General features: G+C 35.2%; 1 protein-coding gene across 1 annotated transcript; it reads right to left on the reverse strand.

Moving 5' to 3' along the window:
• Positions 1-425: 425 nt before the first annotated feature.
• LOC125131808 (killer cell lectin-like receptor subfamily F member 1) lies at positions 426-11,554 on the reverse strand. Its single transcript, XM_047788572.1, has 6 exons — positions 11,367-11,554; positions 9,228-9,326; positions 7,712-7,867; positions 4,124-4,263; positions 3,634-3,746; positions 426-725 (listed from the first exon to the last, which is right to left on the reverse strand). The coding sequence occupies exons 1-6, from the start codon at positions 11,467-11,469 to the stop codon at positions 617-619; spliced, it is 720 nt and encodes a 239-aa protein (XP_047644528.1). The 5' UTR covers positions 11,470-11,554; the 3' UTR covers positions 426-616.
• Positions 11,555-27,602: the final 16,048 nt, after the last annotated feature.

The raw sequence follows: 27,602 nt of genomic DNA on the forward strand, positions 1-27,602 counted from the left end.
AATAAGATATTCAGAATGTTAGCTGCAGCATAGTTTGGTAGCAAAAACCTGGAAACAGAGTTAATGCTCATAAATAAGGGAGCAAAAAAATGTATAAAATGCATAAATCCACACTATAATGCAACTTAAAACTATATTAAATTTGCATAGGATATTGTTAAGAATTTAAAAAGCAAAATGCAGAAAAGAAGACATAATTTCATCACATTTGTTGTAAAAGAAAAAGTGAATTAAATCATGAATGTGAATGCATGGGCTTACAGTGGATTACATTATCAGAAAGAAAATTGGAAAATATGTATTATTTATTTATTTTTAATTTATTTATTAGAGTTGATTTACAATGTTGTATAAATTTCTGCTATACTACAAATTCACCCAACTATATATATATATATATATTCCACTGCAAGTGACTAGGTATAGTTTCCTGTGCTATACAGCAAGATATATTTTAAATTATTAACATGGGTTGCTCTGTGCCTAGGACTAAAGAAGATGATGGAAGGAAAAAAGAGATGTTGGCGTTTAATTGCAGTTTTCAATTCTTAGTCCTGAAGACTAATGTTAGACAAAAATTTTGATCATTGATTATTCCACTGTCACTTTAAAAGTGTTAATATTGGCAGACCCATTTGAAAACACTGCTGCAGGTTTCAGAGTAAATTCTATTTTCTTTGATGGTAGCACAGCTATTTTCTTTAGCTGGTCCTTTTATGAGGAATCTGCAAAAGAGAGGATGAATACATTGTTAATTGTTTGCTAAAGACATCCATTTGTGTTTTCAGTTGATAATTCTCCTTTATTAAAAAGTAGTTCAAATGTTCAATACATTTTCAAATATTTTGACTCACTAAACATTTCCATACCTCTGTAGCTTAGCATTACTGTGTGTGATTGGCAGAGAGTTGCCAAGGGTGCTGTTTGCAAATGACAGAGATAAAAATAAATGTGTGCCCATATTCTATCCTAGTATTCTTTCCATTGTTCCATGTCATCCATTAAACTAAAAACTCAGATTAAGTCACATGGACAGCTCATTTACCCTTTCTTGAGTTTTATATCTCATTGTACAATGTAATAAAAATATTTACTCCATGATACGGTTATAGAGATTAAATGTAAAGAATTCAGTATACCAACTGACCCGTGTAATCCCTAAATAAATTATATATATTTTTTGTATTACTTACCCATAAAACAACATGTTAAATACAATAATAAAGAACTCTACAAAATACAGTCATGTTAGTGATTTATTGTCAGGAATTTATTTAAATTTAGAAAAAAGTTCAAGAAAGTATCATAGAAAAGAAACACATGATTATCAAAGCTTTCAGAATAATAGTGGACAAGTACTGAATTTCGTATTGGAGAATACACTGTTTTATTTGCATTTTATGTACATTTAAATTTTGTACTGAATGTTTCTGAACAACAACAACAAAAAATCTCTAAGCATGATCTAGAGTTAAAACCCAATCCTAAAGGTAATATTGAGTGGATCTGGCATGAAGAGAAAACCTAGGTTAGCATCTTCATAATAGCTGATCAGGTAATGTTCAGTGATATAACTATACCTTCAAACGACACACATCCATAATTTTATTTTCCATTTCAAATAATGTCTTTAATTGACTTCCTTAGATTGATTAATTTAGAGTAGAGAGATGGAAAATAAGGAATGTTTTATGGTTAATTAAAGTGAAGGGAAAATAATGCAATAGTACTCATTAGGTTGGTTATCATGTTGAATAAGGTTCTTATTGCTGCCGTAACAAAGTAGCACTAATGTAGTGGCTTAAAACAACACAAATTTATCTTACAGTTCTAGGTATCAGAACTCCAAAGCTGGTCTTAAAATATTATAATCAAGTGTCTGCGTAGCTGTCTTCTGCCGGCACTAGGGGAAAATTTATTTATTCTTTGCCTTTTGCATGTTGCCTGTACTCTCTGGTTATCAGTTAGATAACTGGGACCTCTGTGTTTATCTTCATGTCTCCTCTGATCCTGCTCCTACTTCTTCCTTCTCTTTTTTTTTTTTTGTCTTTTTGTCCTGTTAAGGCTGCACCCATGGCATATGAAGTTTCCCAGATTAGGAGTCTAATCAGAGCCGTAGCCACCAGCCTACGCCAGAGCCACAGCAACGTGGGATCCGAGCCGTATCTGCAACCTACACCACAGGTCAGGGCAACACCAGATCCTTAACCCACTGAGTGAGGCCAGGGATCAAACCCGCAACCTCACGGTTCCTAGTCGGATTTGTTAACCATGGAGCCACGATGGGAACTCCCAATAATTTTGTTGTTGTTGTTGTTGTTGTTTGGATAATTTTTTTTTGTCTTTTCGAATAATTTTTTTTTGTCTTTTTGAACTTCTTCCTTCTTATAAGGACTCTTGTGATTACATTTGGCCCATCCTAATAATCCATCATAATATTTCTATCTCAAAATTATTAATTTAATCACACTCTTAAAGTGTCTTTTGCATATAAAGTAACATATTCATAGGATTTGAGGATTAAGATATGGACATTTTGGGGAGACCATTATTCTGCCTACTAACATAGGGCTAAGATATGAGTTTACTGGTTTTACTATTCGTATTTCTAATTAAATATTTGATTATAAAATTAATATAAGCACACAAAAACACTCATAAAATTTTAAAAAAAATGTCAGTAATCTCATGCAATTGCTGAGAGAATTTTGGGTTATTTTGTTCTGTCATATTTCTTATTCGTTTTTTAATATTATGATAACCATAAAATACAAAAATTGTAGTTTTTTAATTACTAAAGATGACTTTAAAAAGCACTGAAAACAGAAGATTACAGTGGTTCACAGTAGTTCAGTCCACCTTTTTCTTTTTTTTTCTTTTTTTTTTTTTAATGGCTCCACCTGTGGCATATGGAATTTCCTGGAGCTGCAGCTTCCAGGCTACACCACAGCCACAGCAATGCCAGATCCAAGCCATGGCTGCAAACTACACGGCAGCTCATGGCAACACCAGATCTTTTAACCCACTGAGCAAGGCTGGGGATCAAACCCACATCCTCATGGATACCAGTCAGGTTCTTAACCTGCTGGGCATCAGAGGGAATTACCACCTTTTCATATAAAGTGTAAACAGTTTTAAACAATAGGAGTTCCCATCGTGGTGCAGTGGTTAACGAATCTGACTAGTAACCATGAGGTTGCAGGTTCGATCCCTGGCCTTGCTCAGTGGGTTAAGGATCTGGCGTTGCTGTGAGCTGTGGTGTAGGTTGCAGACACGGCTCGGATCCTGCGTTGCTGTGGCTCTGGCGGAGGCCAGTGGCTACAGCTCCGATTTGACCCCTAGCCTGGGAACCTCCATATGCCGTGGGAGCGGCCCAAGAAATAGCAAAAAGACAAAAAAAATAAAAATAAAAAAATAAGGGCACAACCATTATTGTTTTCAAACCCGTTTGCTTTGAAAACCAAAACAAAATATCTATCTTTAGTCCAGTGAACATTAAATTAATTTCCATCCTTCCAAATTCTGTAGTACCAAAAATGATTTCAGAGTTCATTTTGGTGGGTTTCTAGGTACTTTAAAGAGATAAATTCTGTGACAGATAGTAAACCACATTGCCTTTTAGGAAAGACTCACATATTTGAATCCAATGGAGAACCATCCACCCAGGTCCATGTCCTCTTCTGGAAGGTAAAGTTAAGTCCAATCCACACATAGTTTGATTGTTTTAGGGCTTTCTGTATAAAAGCCTAAAACATAGGTAATGAGTAACTAAATGAACAGAATATTATAATGTTTTAAACATATTAAGTAAGATTTTAGAATTTTATTGGACAAGTAACACTCTGTATGAGGATTCTTATACTAATTGATTCATACATTTTTTGCACATACATTATATACTATGTACATATGCATACACTACCTGCAAATTGAATGCAAATATTCAGACCAGAATTAGCATGACTCAAGTGAGGCACTGATTTTGAGTACAAAATTTAAAAGAGCACCAAAAACTCAGTAATCAAGATAAAAGATAATTTAAAAAAAGATGTGAAGAAATTAGAGATAAGCTATTTTTGACTTCTAAGAGGTAAATGCCATAAACATGATACTAAACCCTTACCATTTCAAGTTGGTCCTGAATAATTAGTAGATGAGATTTTCTTCTCAAACAATATCCATGACTGTCACTCCAACTTTTCATTTCATTAGAGAACCAGTAACACTTCTCTTGATATTTGAGCCATTCTGATGGGCACACGCCTACAAAATTGACAGTGAGAATTCTTATACGTTGTATGAAAAAGAGTAGACCTGTGATAAAACTGCTCATAACAAAGTGTTCTGACTCAAAAGGTATCCAAAATAAAAGCGATGTCATGGGAATTAAGAAATTAGTAAGGTGAAACAAAAGCTAGACATACATAAAGGAACTTTTTTCATACCATAATGTAATATGTGACTAAAATAATATGAAGCAACTAAGATATATATTGCATTAATGCTATTTGAGAAATTAGATAAAATATCCTATGTATCACTTGCTTAGGCTTTATCCATATCGTTTTAGAATTTCTATCATTGTTTTATGTAAATCACTCTTTAATATCTCCCTTTTGATATTAAGTAATATTGAGATGATTGACACTTTTTTTAACCTCATAATTGTAAATTCATCAAGTCCTTTGATTTTCTTTAATTAAATTTAAGTTGAGGTATTCTCAAATTGAAAATATGAGACTTTTAGAATAATAATGAGGGAAATGTGATATAATGTAAAAGTACAAGCACAGACCAATTTAACTGTTCAAACTCACGGCTATTACAATCTCATTTTTCTGAGATAAAATTCATGCGACATAAAATTCACTGTGTTAACCATTTTAAAATACAAATGCTATGGATTTTTGTACATCTAAAAAGTGTGCAAACATGACTACTATTTAAATCTAAAAATATTTTATCACCTCAAAATAAAATCTTATAAATACCAAACAGCTACTCCCCATTTCCCCAACCCTGAGACTTGGCAGTCACTAATCTGCTTTCTGTATCTATGGATTTGAATACGACAGACATTTCATATAAATGGGATTATACAGCTGCTTCTCTGACTTTTTAATTTAGCAAAATGTTTTCAAGTTTCATCCAATTGAAGTGTGTATCAGTACTCCATTACTTTTTGTGGCTGTGTAATATTTCGTTACATGGAGGTAGCACATTTCTCTTTATTCATTTATCAACTATTGGACATTTGGGCTGTCTTGGTTATTAAAATAGTACTGCTATAAAACATTCATGTATAAATTTTCGTGTGGACATACTTTTCCATTCTCTTGGGTATATACCTAAATCTTGAATCACCAGGTCACATGATAATTTTATGTTTAATTTTTTGAAGAACTGACAGATTGTTTCCCACAATGTTGTAGTGTTTTTACATATCTATTCACAATGTATGAGCGATTTCTCTGTAACTTCACCAACACTTTTTATTTCTGTTTGATTATAGCTATCCTAGTGAGTGCAAAGTGGTTTCCCCTGTGGTTTTGATTTCCAATTTCCTTAATGGCAAATCATGTCAAGCACCTTTTCAAGCACTTATTGGCCTTTTGTATAATTTCTATGGAGAAATATCTATTCATATTCTTTGCCATTTTTAATGGTTTGTCATTTCTGGGCTTTTAAGAGTTGTTCATATATTCTGGATAGTGGACACCTTTTTAATATGTGATTTGCAAATTTTTTTTTTCCATTAGGTGTATCATCTTTTCAATTTCTTGAAATTTCCTTTAATGAACAAATGTCTTCACGTTTGATGATGTCTATTTTAACTTCTTTTCTTTTGTCACCTGTGTTTTTTATATCATATTTTAAATCATTGCCTAATCTAAGGTTATAAAGATTTACACCTATTTTTCTTTGTAAAAATTTCAGTTAAGCTCTTATATTTAGGTCTTTGGTCCATTTTCTTTTTTTTTTTCCTTTTTTATCATTTATTTATATATTTTTTTCCTACTGTACAGCATGGTGACCCAGTTACACTTGCATGGTCTATTTTCAATTGATTCTTCAATATTGTGTGAGTTAGGTGTCCAATTCATTCTTCGCATGTGGACATCCAGTTTATATAGCCCCACCTGTTGAAAAGACTGTTCTTCCCACTTTGAATAGTTTGGCACTCTTGCGAAAGATCATTTGGCCATACGGGCATGGGCTTAATTCTGGATTAATTATATTCCATTGATCTGTATATGTCTATCTTAAGTCCAGTACCACACATTTTTATTACTGTAGATTTGTACAAAGTTTTGACATTGGAAAATGCAAATTTTCCAAATTTGTTCTTCTAAAGATTGTTTTGCTCTTCAGGAGTCTTTGTGATTTCCTGTGAATTTTAAGATCATCTTGTCCTTTTCTGCAAAAAGGCCATTGGAATTTTGATTGGGATTTCTTTGAATCTGTAGACCACTTTGGTTAATATTCTCATCTTAAATTGTGGTATATACATGCAGTGAAATGTTATTCAGTCATCAAAAGAAATGAAGGGCTAATACATGGTATAACATGGGTGAATTTCAAAAACAGTATGCTAAATGAAAGAAGAAAAACACAACAAGTAAAATATTGTGTAATTCCATTATATGAAAATTCAGATGAGGTAAATACATAGAGACAGAAAGCAGATTGATCTTTTCCTAGGAACTAGGAAGAGAGGAAATGAGGAGTAATTCCTTACTGGGTATGGGATTTCTTTTTTGGGTGATGAAAATATTTTGGAATAGATAGATAAGATAATTGCATGTTTGAATGTCCTAACATCATTGATTTTTTTAAATTTCAAATAATTAATTTTTAATATCTCAACTTAAAAAGAGGAAAATTAACAAAATTAAAATCTTATACTTCAATTATACAATGTTTATGCTGACTTTAATGAAGGCTTAATGATGTCTGTATATTCTATGCTTACCTAGCAAAGCTTTCCTATCTCTGAAAATGTTCCATTATGATACACAGCATAATGAGAAACTTGTTAGAGTGCAAAATGTATGGTAAAATATGTGATAAATTCATAATATTTCAATTGTATTAGGACTTGTAAAACAGACAGATAACCCAAAAAAGTGTCAAATAAATAAGTCATAATATATATGACATTTTGATATGGGGTAAGGGGGACTGCAAACTAAGAGAAAAATCCTTTGATAAACAATTATAAAATAAATTAATCTTGACCTTCCTTACATATAATACTATAAAATAAATTTTGAAGGCTCAAAGAGTTAAGTGTTTAAAGCTTAAGCTAAGAAAGAAAAGGTTGAAAGCAGAAAGAACAGTTTTCTAAAATCATCGTAGATAATTTGTTAGATATAATTACTTTTATTTTGTATTTCAAAAAAGATGAGACGCAAACAGTTATTTACATACTGCCTTATAATCACAATTAACTTTCCATATTTACATGTCTCAACATGATTTTAAATTCCTAGAAGGAATCAAAAACATCAGTAACAGTGTTACATTCTGTGGTATAGCTCTCCTTCCACTGCAAAAAAAATTTAAATGTATCAATCCAGTTTTGAGTAAAAAGTAGATTCATACCAAAGCTTTGTGAATTTAGTCTTCTGCATAACTGTTCAACAGGATTTTTCAAACTTAGAAAGTCCAAAAGATTAAAAATGGTATAAGCCAAAGCCTTGAGAGATACCTTTATGGTCTGTAGTTCCTGAAACACAGTGGCTTGCATCCTTATTACTTATTTTTGCTCTTGTGTCACCATTCACTTCCCCATTTCCAATGTCATCATGCTGGGTGATATTTAAATTATCTCCTTTTTGGCATTTTAGCAACACTTCCTGAGAAACTTGAAAATAGGATTATTTTAAGGTTGGAAAGTATCTTCTCTAGGGAACGTCTCAGAGACAAATTCTCTAGAATGTTTCTGATGACTGGAACTAGAAATAACTGAAGTGAGAACTAGAAGTTTTCTTTTTGAAATGTTTATGTTTATTTAATGAACTGTAAAGTATTATACAATTAATTCACTCATAGAAGATGTATTTGTTGAGAAGCTATTCTGTGCCAGGCATTCTCCTAAGAACTGGTAATAGAGTAATAAAAATAAAGCAAAGATTCTGTTCTAGGGAATATGCATGGTCTTTCCATGCTTTCTTCATCTCTTGCTGAAACATATGATGTTTTATTTAGCCCCTTCTACCATAACTACTTATTTAAAAATCTGTTTCTTTCACTAAAATATGAAATTTCTCACCATGACTATTTCTTTTTAAAAATATGAAGGATTTGTAGTAATGTTTGGCGTCTAGTAGTTGCTCGGTAAATATTTGGACAAAAACAAGAGTAAACTAAATACAATCTTAGGGAGCTCCAATTGTGGCACAATAGAAATGAATCCAACTCGTATCCATGAGAATGCAGGTTTGATCCCTGTCCTCGCTCAGTGGGTTAAGGATCTGGCATTGCTGTGAGCTGTGGTGTAGGTCACAGATGCAGCTCGGATCCTGCATTGCTGTGGCTGTGGTGTCAGTTGGCAGCTATAGCTCCAATTCGACCCCTGCCTTTGGAATTTCCACATGCTATAAGTACGACTCTAAAAAGCAAAAGGCAAAAAAAAACCTAAATAAAATCTTAGACAAAATGTATAATTTTTAAGAAAAATAATGGGATTATGTCTATTTACAAACATGTAATAAATCCAAAAATATGGTTTTAAATACATTTTACACACACATACACATACACTTTTCTCCCAGTAAATTGTATGTCACTTGAGGATGACATACTTACTTGATTTGACTTTGTATTAAATATGTTACCATGGGTATAATATACTGCTTTATACATAGCAGCTCCTCATTAAATCTTTGTTAGTATAAAGAAGAATGAATGAATGAATAGGAAAAGAGTCATAAGAAACAAGTTAAGGAGTTCCTGTCGTGGCACAGTGGTTAACGAACCCAACTAGGATCCATGAGGACACAGGTTCCATCCCTGGCCTCGCTCAGTGGGTTAAGGATCTGGTGTGGCTCGATCCTGTGTTGCTGTGGTTGCGGTGTAGGCTGGCAGCTGTAGCTCTGATCCGACCCCTAGCCTGGGAACTTCCATATGCCACAGGTGCAGCACTAAAAAGGCAAAAAAAAAAAAAAGAGAGAGAAGAAACAAGTTAATTTTTTTGATATTTTAATTAAGATCATTTAACTTACCTAACAGAATCAGGGTGACCAAAGTCAAAACCAGAATAGCATTTACTGTTCCAGATATCCCCAATAAGACTTTATACCAGTGCAACATCACAGAACAATCTGAGAGATCAATCACATAAATTAGCTTAGAAAAGTGCGGTCCTATGAAGGGATAGCAATTGTAATAACAGGTGTACACAGTATGGGTTTTGACTATTAAAGGATATTAGACTATAAAAATACAACACTTAAGTAAATAAAAAATGCATATTTATTTTATTTAATAATGATAATACTCTGGATGTCCAGAATAGTGGAAATAAAAAAAACTACCTTTGAGGTTGCCAATCTCTGACAAGAAAGAAGCATAGTAAACCATATAGAACAGTACTTCAGAGAATTAGTACACAACTTTTCTCTCATTATAATTGACAAGCATAGTAAAATAAGATTTATCAGATTCAATGAATGAATATATTGCATTTCACAGATTGCTTTTGAATATTTTGATATATTAGTAATGATAATCAATAAATTCCAAGATTTTAATACATGTAATAGAATGCCATTATTTTAAAAATCAAACAAATGATTATCAGAAAACATTAGGATAAAGAATGTGGAAGCCTGTTCAAATTCAACTCAGACTCAATTATTTCTCCTAAGTATCATGAGATAACTTTCACTGCATGAATTTGAGACACATTAAGATTCAGAATTATGGATAAAATAACATTTCCATTATCCTGTGTTTTATCTTGTAAAGAAGCAGTCTAATTTAATTTATTAGATTAAAATACAAGACTTTTACCATGGAAACATAAAAATATTGGAAACAAACAAAAACCAATGACTATTAAGAGTGTTCACACAAAAATCTTAAATATATTAGTAGTAGCCAAAACATACCATGAACATGTTGGATTTATCCTAAGAGTATGAGAGTTATTCAATAGTCAGACGTCAGTAATACCACACTGATAGAGCTAGGGGAAATATATCATCACCTCCCAGAGGTAAAAAACACAAATGATAAAATCCAAAAACTTTATGCTAAAAAATAAAGCAGAAATTAATGTGTACTTGTTCAATAGAATTTTTTTTTTTGTCCAATGAAGCTAATGTCACATTTAACAGAGAAACATGAAAAAAAGTAAAAAGAAAACTAGAAGTGAATTCAACAGAAGTGTTCCAAACTAATATGAGAAACAAACAAACAAACAAGAGAATATCACGAATGTGGACTTGAACAAATGAGAAATCAGCCAGGTTTGGATCAAAGACTTAATGTCAGAGATAAAGGTTTAAATACCATAAAATTCCATCAGCTTGGTTTTGATTTTTTAGTTTACAGTGAAGGAGTCTGAAAAACTTTTATAAAATTATTTAGAAGAACAAACAAGTCAGAAGAGTCAAGTAAACATTGAAAAAGATGGGTATATAAAATTGTCAATAAGACTCCAATGTAATGTGTCTTATTCCAAACCTTACTACTAACATTCCTTACTAAACACAGCAAAATATATTAGTAAAGAATGGTCATTAGCATATGCCACTTAAATAGCTAGGCATCGCAAATTTATTATTTGCAGCTGTCCGAGTTCCTTTTCTGCCCTAAAACATGTTTTGGTTTCCAAGTGACATCTACAAAGTGAATATGAGAAAGGTTTTCACAGAAGAGCCACTTGATGCAGTGGTCTTTCATGTTATCATCTCTATTTTCCAAGAACAATGTTTTCACTTGGTGAAAAACATAAATTTTTTGACAAGTTGAATTAAAAAAAATGGTATTTTAAAATGTCCCCTCTTATAAATGGTAAGGAGGTGGATGACTGGTACCAAATATTCATTTTTAATTATTAATTTTAATTGGATCTGTGTATTTTTCCTAAGTATATCCTTACTAATGTGAGGCAAAATGTTACTTTAAAAGTAAATAATTTAGTCCTACACTGATACATGAGAGAGGCGAGAGACAAAAGAAAAGCGGAGACAGAGAGAATGAAAGACCGCAAAAATTAAGCAGTCCAAGAACAGGAAAAAAAAAAAAAAGAATAGAGGAAACTACTAACCACATTAATATTCATTGTAATATGAACTCATATTAAATCCATGCCCATATAAGTCCACGGCAATTGGAAAAAACCTTGAATTCCATACCTTGATGTTTAAGTTGGGATGTTCGGACAGAATTCCTTTTTTTGAACTGTACCTTCAACGTCATGTACCTTTCTTCATCTTGCATCTTCAAATGTGAGTGCATGTGTGTGTATCTAAGGGTATGTTTGTGGTTTTTTTAATATGTAATAAGGAAAGAATAATAAGTCTGCTGCTAATCAGAGATGGTCCTCAAATAGTCCATTCAGGGGACATACAAAAGTTCACAGTTTCATCTATTGGTGAAAACCTCAAAGGAAATGTTTCTTTTTTTCACGTTTGTTTCCCGTGACAAAGATAACACATAATTTCTCAACTTCCCACCACATATTGAACTTAATATCATATTTGGTTCTTTCAAAGATTTCTTCTGATAAACTTGTAAAGTCAGGGGATTGGAACTCAATCCCTTTTAGAGTTGAGTTATATCGTGATATATACCTAACTGCCTTTGGCATTAGCTTAAATATGTGAATTCTCAATGACGCTCCTTAATATGTTGATATTTGATTTAATGTAGTAGCTTGCAATTACCTAACAGTTAAATTATTTAAGATCCCCAAAACAATATTGATTAAAAATTGTACTAATAATTTAATAGTATAATTTAAAGAAAAATGCTGGCAAATTTTTTGGCATGCTAAAGACTTATCCTGTGCAGAAAAAAATATTCAGGGAGAACTTTTGAAGTAAATCATATTTTCTAATAACCCTTTCTGGTAGTTGAAGAGCTTGCCCAATATTCATGAGGTAGGGCAGAAATTTGATTTTTTTTTCCTCTTAGCATTAGTGAGGTCTAATTTACATACAATGAAATTCAGCCACTGTCAGTATATGATTGGATGATTTTAAACAAATACATAGATGTGTGCAACCATCACAAAATCCAGTTTAGGAAATTTCCTATCGTGCTAAAAAGTTCACTCAAGCCTAAACTAAAAAGAGTAATACAGTTCTAAAAATACTAATTTTCTTTTTTTCATATTTAAAGATTTTTTAATTGAAGTATAGTTGATTTACAGTGTTGTATTAGTTTTAGTGTACTCAGTTACATAAATACATTCTTTGCTTAGTTTTATTTTTTCCATTATAGCTGCTTTACAGTGTTCTGTCAATTTTCTACTACACAGCAAGGTGACTCAGTCACACATACATGTATACACTATTTTTTCTCACATTATCATGCCCATCACAAGTGACCAGACATAGTTCCCAGAGCTATTACAGCAGGATCCCATTGCTTATCCATTCCAAAGGCAATAGTTTGAATCTATTAACCCCAAATTCCCAGTGCACCCCACTCCATCCCCCTCCCCCTTGGCAACCACAAGTCAGTTCTCCATGTCCATGCACTTCTTTTCTGTGGAAAGGTTCAAATTTGTGCTGTATATTAGATTCTGGATATAAATGATATCATAATGTATTTGTCTTCCTCTTTCTGACTTACTTCGCTTAGTATGAGAGTCTCTAGTTGCATCCATGTTGCTGCAAATGGCATTATTTTTTTCTTTTTATATATCTATATCACATCTTCTTAATCCAATCATCTGTCAATGGACATTTAGGTTGTTTCCATGTCTTGGCTATTGTGAATAGTGCTGCAATGAACATGTGGGTGCATGTGTCTTTTTCAAGGAAAGTTTTGTCCAGATATATGCCCAAGAGTGGAATTGCTGGGTCACATGGTAGTTCTATGTATATTTTCCTAAGTTACCTCCATACTGTTTTCAATAGTGGTTGTACAAATTTACATCCTCACCAACAGTGCAGGAGGGTTCCCTTTTCTCCACACCCCCTCCAGCACTTGTTATTTGTGGACTTATTAGTGATGGCCATTCTGACTGGTGTGAGGTGGTATCTCATGGTAGTTTTGATTTGCATTTCTCTAATAATCAGTGATGTTGAGAATTTTTTCATGTGCTTGATGGCCATCTGTATATCTTTGGAGAAATATCTATCCAGGTCTTTTGCCCATTTTTTCAATTGGGTTGTTGGCTTTTCTGCTGTTGAGTTGTAGAAGTTGTTTGTATATTTTAGAGATTAAGCCCTTGTCAGTTGCATCATTAGAACTTATTTTCCAAGTAAAATGGGTATAGAGGGAATATACCTTTACATAATAAAGGCCATTTATGACAAACCCACGGCAAAAATAATACTCAATGGAGAAAATCTGAAAGGCTTCCCACTAAAATCTTAAACAAAGCAAGGATGCCCACTCTCACCACTGTTATTCAACATAGTATTGGAAGTCCTAGCCATAGCAATCAGACAAACAAAAGAAATAAAATGTATCCAAATTGGAAGAGAAGACATAAAATTGTCACTATATGCATATGACATGATACTATGTATAGAAAATCCTAAGGACTCAACACAAAAACTACTCAAACCGATCAAAAAATTCAACAAAGTAGGAGGATATAATATTAACATTCAGAAATCAGTCACATTTATGTATACTAACAATGAAATATTAAAAGAGGAATACAAAAATACAAGACCTTCTAAAATTGTACCCCCAAAAATAAATACCTGGGAATAAACCTGACCAAGGAAGTGAAAGACTTACATGCTTAGAACTACAAAACATTAATCAAGGAAATTAAAGAGGATTCAAAGAAATGGAAAGATATTCCATGCTCCTGGGCCGGAAAAATTAATATTGTAAAAATGGCCATACTACTAAAAGCAATCTACAGATTCAAGGCAATCCTTCTCAAATTACCATGTCATTTTTTACTACAACAAACAATCCAAAAGTTCATATGGAATGATAAAAGACCCAGAATTGCCAAAGCAATCCTGAGGAACAAAAACCAAGCAGGAGGTATAACTCTCCCAGACTTCAGGCAATATTACAAACCCACAGTAATCAAGACAGTGTGCTACTGGTACCAAAACAGACATCCAGACAAATGTAACAGAATAGAGAACCCAGAAATAAACCCAGACACCTATGGTCAATTAATCTTTGACAAAGGAGGCAAGAATATAAAATGCAAAAAAAGACAGTCTTTTCAGCAAGTGGTGCTGGGAAAATTGGACAGCCGCATGTAAGTCAATGAAACTAGAACACATCCTCACACCATGCACAAAAATAAACTCAAAATGGCTGAAAGACTGAAATAGAAGACAAGATACCATCAAACCCCTAGAATAGAACACAGGCAAAACATTCTCTGACATCAACCTTACAAATGTTTTCTAGGGTCAGTCTCCCAAGGTAACAGAAAGAAAAGCAAAAATAAATCAATGGGACCTAATCAAACTGACAAGCTTTTACACAGCAAAGGAAAACACACACACACACACCAAAAAAAAAACCAAAAAGATAACTTACAGAATGGGTGAAAATACTAATTTTCTAAGTTGAGATAAAGAAGTTTAAAATTTAGGCAACTAAATTCCAAATCGCTGGCAATTATAGCAAGTCTAGAATGGAAATCCTAGGGTTTTAGTATATGTGCTGCTGAAGTGAGCACAAACCTAAGGGTTTTAATCATGAGACTTCGCTGATGGGGCAGAAGGTTGAAGAGAGAGAGCAGAACACAGCAGACACCTCTGAAAGGAACACAGCCAGTTCTGGCCTCACAGAAGGGCCCAGGGTCCATTCACCCTGACTCTTTTCTCATTTTTCTGCTTTTCCTGCCAAGCACCAATTAGCCAAAACCAACTAGAAGGCACAGGGCAAAGCTGTCCCTATAGGCCAGTCTCCTAGGGCAAAGAATAAGATATAGAAAGTTGGCTGCAGAGCTGGGTGTGGGGGTGGGTGCGGGGAGGGAAGCTAATGGTATCTGGTATAATCATACTTTTTAATTTGGTAGTAATTAATAATTGCTCTACATCAGTTTCAGTAACATTATTTGGGTTACCACCTCTACTATACATTTTCCCACTGTGAGTCTTTAACTTTTTGGTATGTTTATCAATAATCAGGTAGACAAAGTGACCTAGGCTTTGGATGCCAGTCAGCCTCTTTCCATGGCTGGGAGCAACTTTTTGAATGGGGCACTTATAAAATTGCTCAAGACAGCAAGGATGGAAGCTATATTGAGCTATATTCTCAATATTATGGTCTTCCCTAATTAAGGTAGGTTTTGGTAAAATCTCTGCTAACTGACTCACCTGTCAAGCATAGAGACCAAAGCAGAGCATCTTTTTCTGAAGGAAACTAGCCAACTGCCTGATGGCAGAGCTGTTACTTAAGCCCCTTCCTTCAGAACTGGATAGCGCTTTGTCTTCATAGGAATAATCACATAGTCTAGAAATAGACTAGACTTCTCTACAGTGCTTCTGTTAGCATGACCATTCATAGAGTTACAGAACATATTATCTGTTGCAATGGTTTTACCATACAACCTTATATTTGACGTTTTGAAAAAAAAAGAAAGTTTGGTGATCAGCTCATGCCCACAGAAGTTACTTTACTTACTCATAAATAATTGGCTAGACAGTATGCTGAAATGACTTGCTGAGAATATAGTAGTGACACCAGCTGGGGCTACAGCAAGAATGTACCAGTCTTTGAATCAAACATGAAATGAGGATTCAAATTTGGAGTAGCACCCACTATTATATCCAACAATCCACTCAAAAAAAATTGCTTTCCTTTCCCAAGACCTTGTTCTTGTTGGGTTTAGGACTTTTAATGCCCAAGAGAAAACTTCTAATAAGGAACATGATTGAGATCCTGATGAACTGGAAGCTGAGACATCTTTGCATCTTTGGCTCCTTAATCATTAAAACAACAGGCAGAGAAGAAGACCATTGCATAGGCTAAAATTGGGTTACTGTTACCCAAAGTGTAACCCAGGATATTTACAGGGGCAGCTTTTAGTACTAGTTCCCCTATAATCCTGGTAGGTATCATGCCCAATAAAAACACTGCCAAGAACTCATATCCTACTATAATGATAATCTGGGTGATTAACACGAGCCAAATACCATGTACAATCAGGTTGACAGAGAGGAAAGACAAGAAACATGGAATGAATGGTAATCTATACCTTACCTCTAGCTCCTGGGTAATGGGTGTCTGCTGACCAAGAAACAGACCACAACAATAAGAAAGGACCAGAGAATCCATGGCTCAGATAGAATCATCTTGGGTGTAAGTAACTCCCAGGTCCCAGAGACCTGTTGTCAAATCTTATCTCATAAATTAGCACAGAAATAATAAAAGAAATCAAATCCATAACACGTTTAGAAGTTGCAATTGTTTCCACTTTTTTTTTGTCTTTTTAGAGCCGTACCTGTGGCATATGGAGGTTCTCAGGCTAGGGGTTGAATCGGAGCTGTAGCTGCTGGCCTACACCATGGCCACAATAACATGGGATCTGAGTTGTGTCTGCAACCTACACCACAGCTCACAGCAACACAGGATCCTTAACTCACTGAGTGAGGCCAGGGATTGAACCTGCATCCTCATGGACACTAGTCAGATGCATTCCCACTGAGCAGCAACAGGAACTCCCACAATTTTTTTTTAATTTTAAAAATTGGCTTTTAAATTCTAACTTAGGAGTTTCCACTACATCTCTGCAGTGCCAGGACACAGTTTCAATCCCCAGTGGGCACAGTGGGTTAAAGGATCCAGCATTGACCAGCTGTGGCGTAGGTCACAACTGCAGCTAGGATCTTATCCCTGGCCAGGGAACCCCATATGCTGTGGGGCAGCTGAAAAAGACAAAAATAATAAAAAATAAAATAAATTTAAATTAGACTCTAGCATATTAAAATTTGCCTTGTCAAGCTACTTTGAATGTATAGTTTTTATGATTCTTGTTACTTATCATTAAAATTTGTAAGAAAACTGTATTTTTTCAGTACTATTGAAATGTGTAGAAGAATCTGAATTTCCATACTGCAAGTTTACCATACTTACTTAAAATGCTACAGAGTTCTTAGAAATTTCTTGTTAGATTTTTATGTCAATTCAGTCAAGCATTAGAAGTGCTTAAAAAGCACTAAAAAAAAAACCCCAAGTATGTAAGTAACTAATTAACTCAACAAGTAGGATTAACTTGAATGCACTGACTACTCTCGCCATGTAAATTCTTGCTTTCCAATCCTTGAACACTCATAAACATGTTTTAGCTTCCTTTTCGTTCTTCTTCTTTTTATTTTAAGTTGGGGAAGAGCACTTAACATGAGTTCTATCCTCAACAAAATTTCAAGTACACAATGCAGTATTGTTAACTGTACTACAATGTTGTAAAGCACATCTATAAAGCTTACACACTTTATAGAACTGAAACTTCATTCTTGCTGAATAACAACTTTCCATTTCCCATCCCACGCCCCTGGCAACCGTACTTCTACTCTCTGTTTCTATGAGTATCTATGTTCTTGGCACATAGGCCCTCAGTTAAAACTAACGAGAGTGGTCACATTTTAACATCCTGTTAGTTGTTCAAATTTACCAAAAATTTGCTGAGGAATTATTACATGCCTGCACTATTCTGGATATCTGTTTCAGGCAAGTTGTTTTTAAGGTAAGTCATTAAGATATAGTTGAAAACTTCAAGCATATAGTCATTCAGTTTGTGAACCAGATTCATTGCTATGGGGAATTTAATCTGTTTAATAAATGATACATTAAAGATAGGCTGTATGTGGAGGGCTATGGAAGCACATCTGATGGGACAAAATGGTAGAGAAAGACAGAATGATTGTGTGAATTCAGATAGTTTTCCTGACGTGTATTGCCTATGGCAATAATAATTCAAACATGAAATGATTTTCAAATGTATTCCACATGCATAATCACATTAGAATTTATGATCACACTTTTGTGTCCATTTAGATTGTCATTTTGAAAAGGAAGGAGAAGAACAAAGTAGATTATATTATTTTCTCTAGATAATCCAGAGGTAGTGAAAATTCTAAGGCCAGGATGCAGAGGCCTCAAGTCTGATATCATGAATCTCTTCCTCCATACTAGCTTTCTCTAGAATGACCATTAATACAATTAATATACACTCTCTCAAGCCCCTTTATCATAGCCCTTCAAAGCCACAAGCACATTGCTCTGCAAATCAAATACCTGCTTAAATTAAGCTTTCTTTTTTCTGTCATTGCAAACAACGACCACAAAGGACACATATTTGTATGTGTTCAGAAACAGTGGATATCATAAACAAAACACAATGGATGATATAATCTTTGAAAGACTTCACATCATACAAAACTGAAAATTATATATGAAGATATATTAAAAACACATGACTGAATACTCACATGAAGTAGAATAGACCAAAGTTTAGAAAATGCAAAGTCCTCTGTTCCTGGTTTTTGCTCATATACCAAAGTCTTTTGGTCGATAAACTCTGCAGAGCTAGAGTAAGCAGCATGGAAGACTGTTTTTCCTAAACCAATTTCTAGGACACATGCCTTCTTGTATTCAATGAGTGTTAATTCAATCACCAAAATGGTTCAGATCTTGGAAGCACAAAAACTTAAGAAGAATAAGTAATAATTAAGAACGGAAACGCCTAAGGTCAAAAGCAGTTTATCCTCAGAGAATGAATCTCTACTTTTTTATACATAGCATAGTAGTCTGTGAAACACGTGAAGCAGAAAAGGCTAACTTTTATCACGATTGGTTGTATTCCCAACATCTCTCAGTCACTGGCCCACTAGTTTGTGTCTAATAAGTGTTTGGCTGATGATTGGACGGGAAGGTAGGATTTGATGAAGGTATTCCGCTGGGCCAAGGAAGATGTCTGCAGGGAGAGCAGCATGAGAGTTTTCAGTTCACTTCATTCCCCACCCAGGTGTCTCAATCACTTGGCAGAAGGCTCTTTCTTTAAGGCCTCCACACAACCACTAGGGGGCACCAGTTCACAAGCGGAACTGAGGTCCGCCTGCGACCGTCGTTGCCGGAATATAGCAAAAGAAGGCTGAAGGCAGCTTTGTGTAAATCATATATGTGTAACAAATATCTGCTCTATTGACATAGTAATAACTCCTTTGTGTTAAAATTGGCAGTCTGATTTACTCCTGGGCAGTAATTGAAACAGAATCAAGTGGTGCAATGTTTCCATGGTGTCTATTAATTAATCTAATTCTTTTATGGAAGCATGCAAAACAATGTCTAGTTACCGTCACTGAATTTTGAGTAATCATCTACACTGTTCTGGTCTTGGGCTCAGTACTGCCACATGCTACCTGTTAATATTTGCCTTCATTCTCTAAGTCAATTATGCAGGGACTAAGGATCTTTCTTTTAAAATTTAGTATTTAGGCCTACATTCTGCATCAAAAAATTAAAATTATTAAAATGAAATGAATTAAAGTTAACTTAGGGTGTTTCTGTACTATTTAACACTGCCAGAAATAGCTAATATGCATTTCAAGTTTATGGCTGAAAATAATAAATGTCTGTGCTATTGACTAAGTAGTAATTCCATTGTGTTAAAATTAGCTCCCTTGATATCAGTAATAAAATCAGGTTTTCTTTGTTTTATTTTTATTATTAGAAAAATATATATGCCGTAAATGAACAGAATTTTGTTGCTTTGTAAATATGTTTTCTCTTCAGAATGCTAAGTAAAAATAACTTACAAAAGCTTAAATTGAAATACTCTCCATACCAGTCTGTTTTGGAGACCATATGCCAAATACCCTTCAATAGGTCTGAAGACTCTTAACATCTCCATAAAATTAATAAATTTTCCTCCTCTCTTTAAGGAGTAAAAATTGGAATCAGGAGTTCCCGTCGTGGCTCAGTGGTTAACGAATCCGACTAGGAACCATGAGGTTGCGGGTTCGATCCCTGGCCTTGCTCAGTGGGTTAAGGGTCTGGCGTTGCCTTGAGCTGTGGTGTAGGTTGCAGACGCGGCTCGGATCCCGCGCTGCTGTGGCTCTGGCGTAGGCCTGTGGCTATGGCTCCGATTCGACCCCTAGCCTGGGAATCTCCATTTTCCGCGGGAGCAGCTCAAGAAAGGGCAAAAAGACAAAAAAAAAAAATGGAATTAATGAGTTTTGTGTTAATTAGGTCATCATAAGATCTGTGTTAATCTTTATTAAAAACTTACATTTCAAAAATTGCAACAACTAAAAGTATGTGATGTTTTCTTTTTTTCTGATAAGTCATTGTCCAGAATGATGCTGACTTTCTGTTTCATATTCTACTGAGAAAACAAAGTGGAAACATTCTAGTCCAAATAATATCTGAATGATTTATATTCTTTTTTTTTTGTCTTTTGTCTTTTTTGTTGTTGTTGTTGTTGTTGCTACTTCTTGGGCCGCTCCCGCGGCATATGGAGGTTCCCAGGCTAGGGGTTGAATCGGAGCTGTAGCCACCAGCCTACGCCAGAGACACAGCAACGCGGGATCCGAGCCGCGTCTGCAACCTACACCACAGCTCACGGCAACGCCGGATCTTTAACTCACTGAGCAAGGGCAAGGACCGAACCAGCAACCTTATGGTTCCTAGTCGGATTCGTTAACCACTGCGCCACGACGGGAACTCCTATATTCTTTTGAATTGAAATAAAAGGAGCGGTGAAAAAGTTAAAACAAATCTATGTCTACTTCTAATTTATTCATATCCTAGAATTGACATTTTTATCTCATTTTTAGTTTAAAAAGAAACAAATATTAGGGCTATCCCAGTAAATGGAGACATAATGGATATCCATTGCCAGAATTATGTTGTATTGCATGTGGGAATTAACAATAGAAATCTCACCAATGAGAATAAAATTTCAATGCAGACTCATGAAAATAACATTCTACAAAAATTATCCACTGTCATTTCAGATCACATAGAAGGCTCCTTATTACAGTTAAAGATATGACTAACTTAAATAAAACACCCAAGAAAGTTAATGTGAAACAAAGAATAACCTTTATGTATACTTCACATGAGAAAATTGATAGTGGTGGAGTCAGTGGAAGTGCTGGAGGTAGTGAAGGCGGTGACATCGATATTAATGATATTATTTAGTATACTTCTCTATCAGACAAAGAAAAGTTTATGAAGGAAGGAAAAGATCAATTGTATCAAATTCTTCTGAGAAGTCCATTAAGAAATTTGAGTGCTAAATATAGAATACAGCAGTTGGTCAATAAGGACCTTGACAATATGGGAAACATGATTTTAAGATTTATCCTCCGAAAAAGACTCACAGACAGAGAACAGACTTGTGGTTGCCAAGGGGGAGGGGAGAGGGAGAGGAAGAGGGACAGACTTGGACTTGGAGGTTCATAGATGCAAACTACCACATTTAGAATGGATAGACAATCAGGTCCTACTGTATAGCACAGGGGACTACATCGAATCTCCTGGGGTAAATCATGCTGGAAAAGAAGATGTATTTTTAAAAAAGAAAAGAGAAAGATTTATCCAGAAGACAGCAAAAAAGCCAAGATTACTTTCCACCTAAAGAAGGAGCACTGCAGGATCTTCAACTCTCAGATATTAAATGATAGTAACAACAATACCAATAACAAAAATAATAGTATCCATGTCTTCCCAAACTAAACAACAATCACCACCTAGGTCTCGGCTCAATTTTTAGTTTTGTGATAGTCAGACTGGATGTGAAGGCCAGCATTATCAATCAGGTAGATTTGCCAAAAGTCCATGTGAAGATCAACACATTCATCCTCACAGCACCTATCTCAGCAGTCTACATACCACTGCTCCTTCCATTTCCATCGCTCTCCTATGACAAAGATATAAAAACATCTTGGGGATGCAAACTTAAATTATGATAGATGTTTGATGGTTAGCTGACACAAGACGAAACATCAGTACAAGGCAAACTGTTTGAAAACCTTTGATTGCTCAGACTAGATGCCCTGCCAGGATACAAGCAACACCATCTGCCCAGAAAAAAAGAGCAGGAGAATTTTCAGCAAGTTCAAGCTGGGTATATAATGGGCCACTGGTAATGGAGTTTTTTGAGAGCTACAGAGTCATAGTAAATTTCAAAGCAGGGTACACCTAAAAAGGGAACATATTATCCCAAAATTATAAGGCTTCAGTGTCTTATTCTTGGAGTTGATATTTGCACCTTGCTTCTCCATTATCTGATTCTTTTCTGGGCACCACTGTAGCTACAATGGTGAAGCCTAGAAAAAAATTTTCTGAATGCTTCCGAGATCTCCCCTCTGACCATCTTTTCTAATATGACCACCCTCAATCTACTCACTTTGTTACCATCATATGCACATGTTGATTCGGTCATTAATTCAAAAAACAATTACTGAATATCTATTCCCTGGCAATGTTCTAGGTTCTGAGGAATAGAGCAGTGATTACAACAAAACTGATGCTGTCATACTTCTAACACTCAAATGGAGGGCGATAAGCAAAAAACAAACCAACCCAACAAAGAAAAATACAACTATATAACAATTCAGTTGTTATAAAAATAAAGCAAGATCCCAGCATGAAAATGAGAATGGGGATGCCTTGCAATTTCATCAAGGGCAGAAGTTGAAAGACCACAATTAAAAGCCTGTTACAAGGGAATTCCCACCATGGCTCAGCAGGTTAAGAACCTGACTAGTATCCATGAGGATCTGCGTTCAATCCCTGGCCTCGCTCATTGGGTTAAGGATTTGGTGTTTCTGTTAGCTGCCCATGGTCATGGATGCTGCTCAGATCTGGCCTGGCTTTGTCTGCAGCACAGGCCAGCAGCTGAAGATCCAATTCGACCCCTAGCCCGGGAATATTCACATGCCACAGGTGTGGCCATAAAAAGACAAAAAAAAAAAAAGCCCATTACAGTAACAGGCAGGAGTGGGTTGAAATGCAGTGGTAGCAGTGGAGGTGGTGACTCTGACTTTGAAGGAAGAATTTAGGGGCCTGTAGATGGATTAGATACAGTATTTAAAACAAAGAGCAGAGACATTGATGATCCAGGATTTTTTGGCCTGAGTTATGAGGACGAAAATGCCATTAATTAAGATGTGCATAACTGGAAAATAACCTAGTGTGAAAGGCAACATTTGAAGTTTGATTTTGAACATTCTGAGTACAAAATATTTATTTAACTTTAAAGTAGGGAGGTTGGGTGAGCCGTTGACAGATAAGTATGGAATGTAGGAAAGAGATCAGGGTAAGAAAAATACATTTAGGTTATAAGAATATGGGCAGCATTTATGCCATGGGGCTAGATGGGAGTATCTAAAAACCTGATGTAGACAGAGTATTAAAAGAAAACAAAAGTGGAAAGAAAGGATTCTTCGGAGAGAAGGAATGTCCAATGATTTAGATGGAGAGTTTCATGCAAATCAAACCACGTGCAAGTGATGAGAGAGAGAAGAGAAGAGAAGGAGTAAGAGAAGGAGGGAGGGAAGGAGAGATGAATAAATCTAAGGTTTTATATATTTTTAAAAAGAGACATTTTAGCATGGTCTTGTGTCATTCCCCTGCCTGATAGATCTATTCAAGATCACGTGATTCTGTTATTACTAAAAGAATTTTACAGTCCCAGTTTATCTTCATACAAACACAAAACATTTCAGAAAAATAATTTTTTGCTTCACTGAATTTAAGGTACATTTTTCTATATTTATACTCATTAACATCTCATTTTATTATATTTCAATTAATTTCATTATTTGCTCTTTTGACCTATATTTTGAATTAGGGTTTTCCTATAAGAGTGTTATAAACTATGCCATATTATAGTAAGTTATCATTAGAGTTTCAAACTATGACCTCAGGTACTTATTTTTCTTAAGACTTGAATGAAAACTGTAAACTTCCAGTACCCTGAAAAAATACCCTTGAAATTCGTAACTTCCTGTTTCTAAGAAAAGTTCAATTAACTTCCTATAAATTACGTAGCTTTTGTGGTGAAGTCAAGAAAAAGTGTAAAGGAAACAGATGTGTAGGAGTTACATCCTTATCTGAGTGCAAATAAATTCTGAGACTTGACTGAAAAGTGAAAAGTGAGTTTTCCTAAAACCTGGCAACTTGAAAAGTTGTTCACACATTGAAAGCGAGATTGTTACATGTATTGTCTACAACTGGTTTAATAATCTTTGCCCCTTAGCAAAGGTTATTATTATATCTCTCCTTTTTACCAAGCTGTATAATTATATCATTTTACAATTACGTTTTTGCAGGGAAAATGATTTATTTTTTAAGTTTTATATTTCAAATTGAACTGTAGACATCCAGGCAGGGATCATGGTATCCATTTTTTTTCTTCTCGTGGTTATTATTTTTCTTTTCTTTCTTTTTCCTTTTTCTTTTTAGGGCCACACCCATGGCACATGGAAGTTCCCAGGCTAGGGGTCAAATTGGAGCTTCGGTTGTCAGCCTACACCACAGCCACAGCAACACCAGATCCGAGCACGTCCTTGACCTACACATAACCTACACTGCAGCTCAGGACAATGTCTGATCCTTAACCTCCTGAGCAGGGCCAGGGATTGAACTCGCATCCTCATGGATACTAGTTGGGTTCATTACTGCTGAGCCACAGTGGGAACTCCATCATGGTTCTTATTTTTCCAATATTTATTGAGAAGCCTGGGACACTATTGTTTTGCAATTGAAAGTCTGGATGAATAAAGGTATTTCTGATTTTATAAACAATTTAACATTGACTATGTTCTGTTGTACTTTCAGATATTGGATGCTTATTGACTTTACTCTTCAGCCATGTTCAACTTAGTATACTTATCATTAGTCATTTAGTCAATGAAAAAAAAAATGTATGTAGATATATAGCCTTAGCTACAGTATTTAATTATACAGTTTGCCATCCCAGCATCTTCCTTCCTATTTCTTTGGGAAAATCATCTGCTCAATAATATCATCTTTGGAGGTTGTCAGCCAGACTTTGCCACTCTCTTGGTTAAAGCGATTACTTTAAAAATTAGCAGATGAAAATCAGGCACAACAAATGTGCTCAACATCACTAATCATCAGGGAAATGTAAAGCCACAATGAAATGTCCCCTCATACCTTTCAGAATAGCTATTATCGAAAAGAGAACAAATAATTAGTTTGGAAAGTATGTAGAAAAAACGGAACCCTGGATCACCATGGGTGGAAAGTAAATTGGTGCAGCCACTATGAAAAATGGTATGGAGAGTCCTCCAAAAATTAAAAATAGAATGTATGATCCAGAAGTTCCCATTGTGGCTCAGCAGGTTAATAACCCAACTAGTCCATGATGATGTGGGTTCAATCCCTGGCCTTGCTCAGTGGGTTAAGGATCCAGCATTGCCATGAACTGCACTGTAGTTTGCAGACTCAACTTGGATCCTGCGTTGTTGTGACTGTGGCATAGGCCAGAAGCTGCCGCTCCAATTTGACCCCTAGCATGGGAACTTCCATATGGTGAAGATGTGGCCCTAAAAAGAAAGAAAGAAAAAGAACATATGATCCTGCAACTAGACTTTGTCTGAAGAATATGAAAATATTAATTTGAAAAGATGTGTGTACCCTTATGCTCATAGCAGCATTTTTCATAATTGCCAAGACATGGAAACAACTTAAGTGCCCATCAATAGATGAATGAATAAAAATGATGTGAAAATATATATATATATACAGTGGCCATAAAAAGGAACAAAATCTTGCCATTTGCAACAATGTGGATGCACCCTAGAGGGGATCACGCTGAGTGAAATAAGTCAGACATCAGAGTTCCCACTGTGGTGCAGTGGGTTAAGAATCACAGGTGTGGGCTCCATCCTTAGCCCCATGCAGTGGGTTAAAAGATCTGGTGTTGCTGCTGCTGTGGCTTGGGTCTCACCTGGGGCCTGGATTCAGTCCCTGGTCTGGAAACTTCTATATGCTCCAGGTGTGTCTATTAAGAAAAAACAAAAAACAAAAAACAACAACAACAACAACAAAAAAATGGAAAGACAAATACTGTATAATTTCACTTAATTAGATAAAAGAAGAATGAAAAAACATAACTAAACAGAAGCAGAGTAATAGATACAGAGAACAAATGGTTGGTTGCCAGAGGGGAGGGGTGTGGGAGAAGGAGACAAATCGATAAGAAAGATTAAGAGGTACAGACTTTCGGTTACAAAATAAATGAGTCATGAGTATGAAATAAACAGTGTGGGGGCATATAGTCAATAATTACGTAATATCTTTATATGGCGACAGATGACAACTAGACTTGTCATGGTGATCATTTTGAAATTTGTAGGAATATTAAATTGCTATGTCGTGTACCAGGAATTAACATAGTATGGTAGATCAATCATGCTTCAAAAAACAAACACAGAAAAAAAACTCATCACGGAGTTCCCGTCATGGCTCAGTGGCTAACGAATCCGACTAGGAACTACGAGGTGGCAGGTTTGATCCCTGGCCTTGCTCAGTGGGTTAAGGATCTGGCGTTTCTGTGAGCTGTGGTGTAGGTCGCAGACACGGCTTGGATTCCGTGCTGCTATGGCTGTGGTGTAGGCCAGTGGCTACAGCTCTGATTAGACCCCTAGCCTGGGGGACCTCCATATGCCATGGCCGCAGTCCTAGAAAAGACGAAAAAAAAAAAAAAAAAAAAACTCATCACAAAAGAGATTAGATTTGTGATTACCAGAGATGGGGTGGTGAGGGCCAGAGGAAATTGGATGAAGGTAGTCAAAAAGTATAAAAAGACCTGGAGGAACTTATAACCTCTGGTTATACGATAAATAAGTACTAGGAGTGTAGTATACAACATAATAAAGATAATTATCACTACTGTACATGCCATATGAACAATAACAAAGTAAATCCTAAGAAATCTCATCACATGGAAAAAAATCTTTTCTATTTCTTTAATATTGTAGATCTATGAGATAATTGGTGTTCACTGAGTCTGTTGTAGTAATCACTTCATGATGTATGTAAGTCGAATCATTATCTTGTACACCTTAAACTTATGGAGTGTTGCGTGTCAATTATATCTCAATATATGGATTTACATATTCTGACCTCAGTAAATAGAACCATATTTGCTTTTCTTCTGTAAGAGTCATTTTTATGATTTCCACAGATGTGGTGTGTTTCATGCAAAACATACATTTTCATGTGTTTATTGGAGAGTCAAAACATTCATCCTAAGTGCCTTCCTTTATCAGATGTAAGAGAGTTAGAGAAACATCTACTATCAAGACAGTAGCAGCAGAAAAATTCTACATTTGCTCATTCCTTTGTAGTATTGCTCCCAGGGAGAAAAGATTACATGTATCATCCAAAAAATAAATAGATCAAGGATTGAGAGTTCACTTTTTTTGCTAAGCTTTGCCCCCAATATTTCTTTA

This window comes from Phacochoerus africanus, chromosome 7 (genome assembly GCF_016906955.1).
Source record: "Phacochoerus africanus isolate WHEZ1 chromosome 7, ROS_Pafr_v1, whole genome shotgun sequence".
Lineage (NCBI taxonomy): Eukaryota > Metazoa > Chordata > Mammalia > Artiodactyla > Suidae > Phacochoerus > Phacochoerus africanus.

Coding starts and splice junctions, on each gene's coding strand:
- LOC125131808 (XM_047788572.1), bottom strand. CDS start 11,469: ATGCACTCACATTTGAAGATGCAAGATGAAGAAAGGTACATGACGTTG. Junction 3,747..4,123: donor TTCAGGACCAACTTGAAATG/GTAAGGGTTTAG, acceptor CCTATGTTTTAG/GCTTTTATACAGAAAGCCCT. Junction 726..3,633: donor TCTCCATTGGATTCAAATAT/GTGAGTCTTTCC, acceptor TCTCTTTTGCAG/ATTCCTCATAAAAGGACCAG.